Source organism: Spermophilus citellus (assembly GCF_964194105.1).
Source record: "Spermophilus citellus genome assembly, chromosome: 6".
NCBI lineage: Eukaryota > Metazoa > Chordata > Mammalia > Rodentia > Sciuridae > Spermophilus > Spermophilus citellus.
The window spans coordinates 28,794,860-28,805,350 of record NC_138187.1 but is presented as its reverse complement, the minus strand read 5'-3'; the positions used below and the strand labels follow the sequence as shown (position 1 = coordinate 28,805,350).

The 10,491-nt window shown below is 59.1% G+C and overlaps 1 protein-coding gene across 1 annotated transcript in view; it reads right to left on the bottom strand.

The window, feature by feature from the left end:
- Positions 1-237: 237 nt before the first annotated feature.
- SRRM3 (serine/arginine repetitive matrix 3) overlaps positions 238-10,491 on the bottom strand; it is a gene marked incomplete at its 5' end in the record, with an annotated part of 32,329 nt that continues 22,075 nt past the window's right edge. Inside the window, 4 exons of the mRNA XM_081299769.1 lie at positions 238-1,777; positions 3,907-4,044; positions 4,162-4,386; positions 4,808-5,160. Coding sequence (XP_081155895.1) covers positions 1,549-1,777; positions 3,907-4,044; positions 4,162-4,386; positions 4,808-5,160 — 945 coding nt within the window. The 3' untranslated portion in view covers positions 238-1,548. The remainder of the gene's footprint in view (positions 1,778-3,906; positions 4,045-4,161; positions 4,387-4,807; positions 5,161-10,491) is intronic.

Sequence of the window (10,491 nt, the reverse complement as noted above, 5' to 3'; positions counted from 1 at the left end):
GTTCCGTGGACTTGCTCAGAGGCAGGGGATACATATGCTGGTCCCTGCTTCTTGGGTGACAGTTCTTCTCTCTGGGGTACTGAGGAGTCTGATTCCCTCTCCAGTCCACATGGCAGGGAATGACTCCAGGCCTCCCTGCCCTCCCCAGTCTGCCCAGATGCCAACACTCACAGAGGCCTGCTCTCACCACGTGCCATCTGGGCACTGAGTGTTTATTATTAGAGTCCAATTTTTATCCGCACCGCGGAATAAGAGGGAGGGGGAATAGAGAGGGGGGAACCCGGGCCAGACCCCTCCCCCTATCTGCGCCCAGGGCATCTGCCCTCTTGGGCCAAGGAAGACTTTGTGAGATCCCTGAGGGCCCCAGGAGGAGGGGGCTGGGAGCTGCAGAAGAGGACTGGGGACCTGCGTCCCCGTCGGTGCCAGGGCAAGCAAGGCCCTGGGCCTAGATCCTGGCCTCCCTTCCAAGGGCTGCACGACCCCTCCATGGGGAGCCTTGGCTGGCCTGTCCCAACAAAGCCTGGGAGGAGGCGCTTCCCTGGGCAGGCCCTGAGGGCACTGTACACATTTCCCTATGCCTGTAACCCTGGGCTGTCATCTAGTCGTGTCCCAGACTGGCACATGCTGCCCTTCTCTTGGTGGGGCCCGATGCCGTTGACCCATCTCCAATCCCTCCTAGCTCTCTGTGGCCAGCTCTGTCACCCGACTGTGCTGTTTTGCCCATGGTCACAAGTCCCTGTGCCATCTTCAGCCTTTGTTGTCTTCCACCCCCTGACCTGACCCTCTCTGACCTCAGGGTCAGATGAAGATGTGGTCTTCCACCCCCACCTCCTGTCACACGGAAGTCCTGGCTGGTATGACCTTGGCCTAGGGCTGAGATGGGGATGGAGGGAAGAGCCTGGCCTGGAGACATGGGACCTGAGGCTGGGGCTTTGCGGGCTGCCCAGTCTGGGCCCTGCTGGGCCAGGGGAGAGGTTGGGGGAGGCTGTGGGACCAGCCACCAGCCCTCAGTCAGGGTCCTCCTCCCCAGCCTGGATGGTGGTGCACCAAGAGTTAGGCAATTCTTCCTTCTGTCTAGCTTAGACCCAGCTTGCTGGATACCTCCTCATCTGCCCAGTGAGAGAGAGAGAGGAGAGGAGGGCCCTGGGGAGCAGGGAGAGGAGGTCTGGCCCTCTCCAAGGTGTGCCTGGGCCTACGAACAGAGGTGAGGTGACACAGCAGACTGGACTCATGCCATTCTCTGGCAGTGGCCCCCAGCCTGGTGAGCTGGCATCAAGCAGGAAGGGGACAGGGTGATCCCTGTGTTCGAAACGGCTCTTTGTTCCCTGGACATGAAGGTGGGCAGGAAGCGGGCTGGGCACCCTTTCTGAGCAGCACAATCTGGCTCCTCCTACGGGCAGGGCACCGGCCCTCACGGTCTTCCCTGGTCCCATCTGCCCACGTGCTGGCCCCGGGACTTCTTTGTTGCAGTGGGGGGTGCATCCCTCTCCAGGTCCTGGGGCCTGGCCTCTCCCTGTGCCAGGGGACCCCAACTGGGTCTCTCTGGGCTCAGAAACCCCCACTCTCAGAGCTGCTCCGGCTTTGGTAGCTGGGACTGGGGGTCCGGGAGGGGCTGCGTGTGCGGCTGCGGGTCCCGCGACTGCGACTGCTGTAGCTTCCGTGGCTGTGGCCTGGGCTGGGGCTGCGGCTGGGACTCCTGCTTGAGTAGTCACTGCTCAGGCAGCTGGAGGAGGAGGAGGGGCTGGGCCGGTAGTAGGGGATAGGACGCTTCCGGGCACTGCCAGGGGGAAAAGAGCATTACAAGTCAGCCAGGGCCGAGCTCTCTGCCCTCTGGGCTCTCACACAGGTCCTGAGCCCCATCTAGCAGTGACCAGGGCTTCCTGCCTCAGTGTCCCCTGAGCCCTGGCCTCAGAGATGTCCACCCCCTCCAAATAGAATTTGAATCACTTGCCCTGTCGATCATTTTGGTCTTTCTCACCTGTCCACCAGGAAAGGAGCCAGGTTTCTGCATGATCTGAGATGTGCTAATAAATGTTTGTGGAATGAATGAAACATTTTTTGAGGGGTACTGGGGATGGAGCCCAGCAGTGCTCCGAGCCACATCCCCAGCCCTTTTTAAAATTTGCTGAGGCTGGCTTTGAACTTGGGATCCTCCTGCCTTAGCCTCCCAAGTCCTGGGATTATAGGTGTGCGCCACCACGTCTGGCTTGCACCCAGCTTCGAATGAAAATTTGAACAGCGCTAAGTAGTGTTGTGTATGATGTGTGTGTGTGTGTGTGTGTGTGTGTGTGTGAGAGAGAGAGAGAGAGAGAGAGAGAGAGAGAGAGAGAGAGACATGTGTATGATGTGTGTGCAGCTGTGCACATGCATGGTGCTGGGGATGGAACTTTCACATGCTAGGCAAGCACTGTGCTGCCGAGCCCCGCCCAGCATGGCTTCTTTGTGAATATGACCAACCCTGCTTCTCTATACCCCACGAAAACAAGAATTTGGGCTGTTCAGGTAACTCAAAGGGAACAAGGACACCCTGGCCGCTGCTGCCGTGCTCAAGGCCTGGCCCAGTCCTACTGGCGCCCACTCTTCACTCAGCTACCTCCCGCTGGCCCGGAGTTAGTTTGAAGGCAGGAGAGGCTGTGACCCAGAGGAAAGAAGAGAGAGGGTTAAGAGGGCTAGTGTCCCATCGCAGGGTTAATTCTGAGGAAGAAAACAGGTGTCAGTGGGGAGGAGGAGGCAGCCTGGAGACGGCTGAAGTGGGTGCCAGGTGGCAGGGGTGGAGGCTTTCAGGTGTCTCAGGACCTCCAGCTGTGGGTGGTGTGTGTGAGCCGTCTGGGTGTCCCAAGCTGAGCAGTCTGGCCTCTAGCTATGGGGTAGGGAAGGAGGCAATGCCTTCTCCTCCCTCAGGACTAGGAAGAATAAGTGTGAGAATCCGACCCTGTTGGAGTTGAAATGATGCTCAAGGAGCCCTGCTTACTGTACACACGTGACAGTGGAGACCCAGAGAGGCACACCAATCTCCCAAGGCTGCCCAGCAAGACAGTGACAGAACTGGGTTCAGAACTGGGTTCAGAACTGGGTTCAGAACTTCTTCAGTAATTCTCCACTCATGCCAGGCCAATCCAAGGCTTAAAGGTGACTTTAACAAAGACAAGTCATAATGTCACCTGGAGACCCAGGCCCAGTCCCCTCCGGTCCTAGCAGAGGAGCTCTGACTAGGGCTTTGGCTTAACCAGCCACACCCTGTGCACAGCCTTCCTGGCTGGACGGGGGTTCCTCCACAGCTGCCCCAGAGACCACACTGCTGTGCCTCCTCCTCCAGTTCCCCAGGGCTTGGGATGTTAGTGAGAAAAGGAGAGGCAGACAGACAGACAGCTGACCGGAGCAGACCAGCTCACATGACATCTCCCCAGCAGCCTGTGGAGAGGGGTCAACCGGGCCCCCAGGCTGGCCACAGGCCACTCAGCACACTGGACCTTGAGATGAAGGAGAAAAGGAGACATTATTTCGCGGAGGCGGGTGTGGGGAGGGAAGAACGGGCTCCAGAGAGATGGCTGGACCTTCCAGAGCGGAGATTCATGCCTGCTGAGGCGCCCACTCAGACCCAAGTACAGAGCTCTCTCCCCTCCACGGGCCTTCAGGCGCCGGCTGGGACCTTTCCTTCTGAGGCTCCTCCACCTGTCTGATCCCCAGCACCCCAGCCCCTCCAGCCCAGCCCTTTCCCTTCTCTCCTGGGTGAACCCTTTCCCTTCACTGAGTCCTCTTCCGCTCCTGCCGCTGTGGCCCCTTCCCCGCCCCGCGCCAGGCTCCAGTTGGCCCTTGGAGAAGGTCCCCTCACCTCCAAGGTCACCGGTCACTGACTCGGGTCAATGGCCCTAGCCCTGCGCCCAAGCCCCCCCAGCCCCTCCGTACCTGGTGATGCGCCGTGGCTCCATGAAGCTGGGCGAGTCGCGGCGCCGCTTGCGGATGGGCGAGTAGCTGCGCGAGCGGCGCCGGGCGCGGGCGGCCTCGGCCTCTGCATGCCTCGTGCGGCCCTCTCCGTCTTTGTCCCTGCAGGGCCGGCCCGAGGTGAGCGACAGACCGAAGGCCTGGCTCCTCAGGCGGGGCCCCCTGCAGCCAGCGACCTGGGTCGCGGCCACGACCTCTGCGGGGCGGGCGGGCACTCACCGGCCGACGGCTTTCTTGGGCGACAGCGAGCGACTGGGGCTGCGGGCCCTCTTCTCCGCGGATCGCGAGCGGGACTTAGAGGGCGAGCGGCTGGAGCTCCAGGACCGGGGGTGGGCACCCGGGCTGCGCGACGAGCTCTTCCCCTCCGGGCCGCCGCGCCTGCCGTGCGGGTCAGGGGACGGCGAGGTGCTGGCTGGCCGCGCGCGCGCGGGCCGCTCCTTCACCCTGAGGCAGCACAGAGAGGGGTTTCAGCGGCGGCGGGGGTGGGGTGTCCTAAATAATGAGGGGAGGACTCAGTGCAGGGCAGAGGTAGCATAAGTTTGGGGAGAGTGATGAGTGAGTCCAGGGGACAGGAGGGTGTTCCTTGAGCTGGGGCGGGGGTGATGATCAGGGTCAGTGGGGGGAGTTCGGCAGGGGGACAGTGTTCCCTGGGGTTTTGGACCAGTGGGCGGACAGAGAGCTCCGTGGAGCCGGGCCATCTGTGAAGGGAGAGCTCCCTGGGGAGGGTCGTCCATCAGCGGGCAGCTCCGTGGGCGGGGGCTGCTCAGTGAGGGGGCTATTGCTGGACGCGGAGCCCTGGTTGGGGAGCTGGGGGACCGCTGGCCATCGAGGAGGGGGCTCTGTGTGGGGTGGGGCCAGAGCTCACCGTTTCCCGTGTCCGCCGTGGCCTCGCTCGGAGCCCGGCTCGGGCCCGGGGCCCGGGGCGCCGCCACCGCCCGAGTCGCTGCTGGAGTGGGCCCGGCTGAGCGAGCGCGACGAGCCCCGGGGCGGCGCGGGCCGGGCGCGCCGGCGGCCCCTGCGGCGGGGTGCGGACGCCGAAGACCGCGAGCGCCGCCGCCGCCGCCTCCGCCGCCGCCTCGCCCCGCCCGCCGCGCGGCCTCCGCGGCCCTGCGACGACGGCGCGGATCGCGGGCTCGGGCTGTCCTTCCCCCGCGCGGGCGGCGTGGGTGCCGCGGCCGCTGCCTTGTCGCGGGCCCTGGGCGAGGGCGAGCTGGGCTTCTGAGGGGAGAGAGGCAGAGAGGGCACGGAGGGGCGGAGAGGGCGACGGACAGAGCCAGACGGGAGGGACGGGCCGGGGAGACAGAGCGCAGCGAGGTGGAGAATGGAGAGGAGAGGAAGAGACAGAGACAGAGAGACAGAGAGAGACAGAGAAAGAGAGGTAGGTGAGAGACAGGGACAGTGCCAGGGGGAAGTTAGAGAAGCAAAGAGGAAGAATGAGAGACAGGCGAAGAGGACAGAGCCAGCGAGAGAGCGAGAGGTCGAGGGTGAGAGAGCGGGCGGGTGGGGTGGGGGGAGAAAAGGAGAGAGGGCTGTCACCGGGCCCGGGCGAGGGCTGCCAGTCCCGGAGCATCGCACACACGGTTCCCCGCGCCTGCCCTGCCTCTGCCTCTCTGAGTGTCCACCTTCTGGCCTTAACAGTGCAGCTCATGCAGGATTCTCGGCATGCAAAACACAAGAGGGACGGAGCGGTGGGGGTGGGGCTGCAGGGGAGGGGGCTCTAGGACGGGCACCGGGGCTGGCATTGACCCCGCAGGGGACGGACGATTCCCGGCAGAGAGAAGAGAGAGGGCGGCACCGGGAGGCCGGGCCAGGGCCAGCCCACCAGGCCAGGCCCCCCAGCGCATGGGGGTGGGCAAAGGAGATGGAGGGGGTCACACGGCACACAGATGGGGGAGGGGCGGGGAGGGACAACTGAACTCAAAACTGAACCGAAGAAAGGGAGGAAAACAGAAAGAAAAAAAAAAAACCAAAAAACCAAAAATCCACAAATATCATTAGATACCAAACTCAAAACCAATGATCTCCTGGGGAACCTGACAGTTTTCTGTTAATATTTTTCTTTCTTTGTTTTCCGGCCCTGCAGAGAGCTCTGGAGCTGTCAGTAGCACCCGACTGTCTTTCTGTTTCTCTCTTTTCTTTTTCTTTTTTCTTTTCTTTTTTTTTTAAAGTTCTGATTTTTAAGTCCCTCTTGGTTAACGTCCACTTACCAATAAAGTGGCACTTCCTCCTTTAGTAGGTAAGGTGTGTAAGAGAAGGGAAAAGTGTGGTAGCATAAGTTCATCATTAGATTCACAAAAATGCAAGAGAGATAGAGAGAGAGAGAGAAAAACGAAACCACCCCACACTAGGCCTGAGAAGAGGCCATGCTGCCTCTGGAGGGAGGACTAGTAATGCCCGGCTCCCCAGGCCACTGGGCACCTCTTGGCTGACTGCCAGGTAGAGATGCCAAAGGTTTTTAATTTTTAATTTTTTTTTTTCCAAAAGTAGATTTAGAACACGAGGATCAGGATACAGAAAACCAGAAAGGGCACCTGGTACCATCAAAAGGGCCCTGGTTGAGGACCAGGGGTTTGAGAGCCTGCCACTACCTCACCAAGGGACCCTGGCCAAGTCCACTGTCATAGTCTGGGCCTCCGTTTCCCCATCCACAAAATCAGGAGGTTGGCTTTTGCTTCCTATGTCTCTTCCAGGGCAAGTATTCCAGGATTCTCTGTGTGACCTGGATCCCCCTCCCCATCCCTCTCCCTGAGCGGAACTCACTGGAAACTGGCCCCTCCTCCTGTCCTTGGGCTCTCAAGTTGTAAGAGTTGATAATACCTGTTTGTTTATAGGCCTGTCCCCAACATCTCCCCAGGCACCACAAACAAATTGACTTCAAGCACCTCCAGGGCAACCTGGTGTCTGGCTCAGCACCTGAACCCCAGTTGTTATCAGCTAGTAAGGCCTCAATACCACTTGCTGAGGAAGAATTGCCCTCAGAGGCAGGTAGAGCCATGATGTAAGCCCCACGGGTTAACAGGCACAGCCAGCTAGTGATTGGTGCTTGAAGCAGCCAAAGAACACCAGCCATGGCTGGTGGGAGCAACAGCCCAAAGTCAATGGGGCCATCAAGACTTGTCTGGGAGAGCCTGATGTCCCCACTTGGGGCAGAGGCAGGCATAGGTGGGCATAGGACCTACTGTCGAGGTACTTCTCTGTCAACCCTGGCCCTCCGGATCCCCTGCTCAGGCCTCACTGTAGGCTGGTAGAACTGAGGTGGGTTGTTCAGCCTTGGCCCCCATCCTCCCTCCAGCGGGCCTCACCACTCCACGCCCCAGCCCTAGGTTCTCTCCTTCAGCATTCTTCTCCCTTGAGAAGAGGCAAATGAGAAAGACATCTCCAGGATCTTTAAATTTGCAGTTTCTGTCCTTTGCCCTGGAGGGTCAAAGAGCATCAAGTGAATGGGTACCAGGTGGGGAGCTTCAGAAACAATTCAAGGTACCCACCGCCCAGGTGGATGCTGGAGCCCTCCTTCAACAGCTCTGCTTGCTACTCTGGTCAGAGAGGCATTGAGGTGAGGGGGGCAGAGTACTCAGGAGTCAGGACCCAGATGTGAACCATGGCTCCAAAGGAGAGGAAGCTCAAGGCCATTATGTTCCTTCCCACAGACATGCAGGACCCTCTCATCTGCCCACTGTCTTTGGCTGGAAGTGAAGGGTGGTGTGAGGAGCATGTAGGGTCTGGGCTGGAGGCACCCACCCAACCATGGTGCTGTCCAGCCACTGGGGTCCCAGCCTTTGAGCCAGGCCCCTGGACTGAGCTGGATGCTTCCTGCCTAGTAAGTCTTGCAGCCTGGGCTCCCCCGACATCCCTCTCCTCTGCTCCAAACCAACTGGCCTGCCCCAGCCCAAGGTGACAATAATTGGCAATGTGAGACATCTTAGGTTCAAAGTGATCCAAGTTTGCTATGAGACTTTTTGTAAGTGACCTAACTGTGGGGGGAAGGTCTCAGTTTCCCCATTGGTAAAAAGCGGGTAACTGGAGTCTTTTTCTGTCCTTACAGGGTTGGCCTGTAAAGGAACTGGGAGACATGGTACCCTTCCAGATTAACAGGCTCGGAGCAATGCATGAAGGCCTGAGGCCTCTTGGTGGTGTCCTCAGAGGCCCAGTAGGTAGAGGATGGGAAGGTGCTACTGGGTATGGGACACATAGAGCTGGACCTGAGGGAAGACTCTTAGGCCACCCTCAGGTCCTTCTCCACCATTCCTCCAGAAGCCCCTCCACCCCCATACCAGGCATGGAGCCTAGGGATGAACCCAGGGGCACTTTATCGTTGAGCTACATCCCCAGCCCTTTTTATCTTGAGACAGGGTCCTTGCTAAGTTGCTCAGGCTGGCCTCCTGCCTCAGCCTCCCATGTGGCTGGGATTCCAGGGGTGTGCCCCACACCCAGTTCCTCCAGAAGTCCTCAAAAAAGGATCACCAGGATCCTGCCAGAGGCTGAGCAGTGTCCTCAGCATCTAGGTCTCATTCTTCCCTCAAAGGAAGATCAGAGGCCAGACACCACGGGATTCCATACTCCACAGCTGGGCAGGACTGTGGGGGCCAGAGACCTCCCAATGACTTCTAGGAAGCCTGCTCTTTTTTCTTTTTACTTTTTCCTACTTCTTAATGTTTTCTTTATCCCTCCCTTTCCTTTGCAGCCTGGCTGGTGCTCTTGCCTCCTCCCCAGCCTCTCCTGGCCTCCAGGTCAAGTCAGGGTCACCCCTCTGTGACCCCACAGCAGCTCCTCAGTTCCTTCTGTGCCAGGGCTGGGGCCACTGTGATGAGCAGGCACTGCCCACCTGACTTCCAGCTTCTGCTCAACAGGCAGAGATCTCTGCCAGGCTTCTAGTCTGAGGTGGGGAGGGACCACAGACCCAGGTCTGCCTGTTCACCTCCTGGCGAAGACACCCTGCAGGGCCTCACCTGTTTGCTCAGCAACTGAGCGAGTGAGTGGCAGCCGAGGGGCCTGGCCTGCCTCAGAGGCCCTGCTCCCTGCTGCCACTTGCTAGCTGACATTTTTGCTTTGGCTCCTGTAAGAAAAGCTTGAGGGGAAGAGACCATGGGAGGATGTAGAAAGGGACGGTATGCTCCCCTGATCCTGGGACTCTGAGGGCCAGTGACAGGATGGGAAGCTCTAGGCCTGTTCCCTACTGCCTCTCGCAGTGGTCACATCTCTCTTGTGGGGTCCTGGGCACATCAGACCATCCGCAGGGCAAAGCTGCCTCTGTTCTCCCTCTGGGAAGAACAACCATTTTGTCCCCCTCCTAGCACCACCCCGGCCTGCAAGAATGTTCTAGTGGGTGAGTGCCCAGCACCTGCCCTGGGGTAAGCCGTGGGGTGGGGAGTAACAGCCAGGCCTTCTCTTTTCAAAGCTGAAGCTGGAGGCCCCCTGAGGCTCAGCATGGTTGGGACACCACATTTCTATAGATACTCCCTGGTGGGAAGGAACCCATTAAATGTGGGTCCCTGAATGCCTGCCTCTAACGCTGGTACCCTCAGTGTGGCTGGATGAGCACTGGGTAGAGAGTCACAAGTCTCAGGACCTAAGCCTGGTTTTGCCCCAACCCCTGGGGGAATCCTGGCCCCCTAGTGATTGTTCCTTTTGGATCATTCTGCACCCATGGCACCATTAAGCTGCTTGAGTGCAGAGGTTGAAAGGAGGCTGGGAGTGGGGGAGAGGGCTGTCCAAATTGGTTAGTGGGCAGGGGAAAGGAAGCTAAGAGTCCACTTCATCCCCCAAACCACCCCATGGAGACTTTGTCAAATAGGTCCTCAAAGTCCTGCACCTGCTCCTGGCCGGCTCAACCCTTGCAGTTATTAGACCATCACACCTAAGAGATGGAGCATTGAGGCTCAATTTTAGTGCCTGTGGGTGCCCCAGAGCCCTGTGTCTCCTACCCCCAAGTTCCATCCTGCTGCCAGAAAAGGACCTGCACCCAGCCAGAGGTCAGCCTGGTGCAGTTGGCCCAGACCAGGGCGGGGAGCAGGGAAAACAGGCTCTTTCCTTGTGCCTGACCTCAATCAAAAACTCCTCCAGGATCCGGAGGTCAAGAGGCCCAGCATATCCACTCCACCATTGCCTATTGCCCAGGTGGACCCCGAGGGCCAGGGGCTGACCAAACCCCCAGGGGCTGGCAAGGATGAAGGCAAGGGGTTTAGAAGCTCTCCAGACAACAGAATTCAAATTGGCTCCACCGCAGCGCGCAGTCCAGGGACACACGGTTGGATGCTACACCACACAGAAATGCATTCGGACAACAAAATGAGAAAGAGGGAGATGGAGGAGGGCCTGGGGTGGGCAGAGGGGTTGGAGAGGAAGAAGGAGGAGATGAACTAGAAAAGTCATCAGGGGAAGTGAAGAAAACCAAATGACAAACCAGGGAACACAGATTTGCAGCTCATTTGGAGAAAGTGCAGGTTACAAATGAATAGTCACTCAAATAAAGAAAAGGGAGGAAGAGAAAACCAACCAGAGCCAGGTTGAGAGAAAGAGAGAGAAAGAAAACCACATTCAAACCAAGCAGAG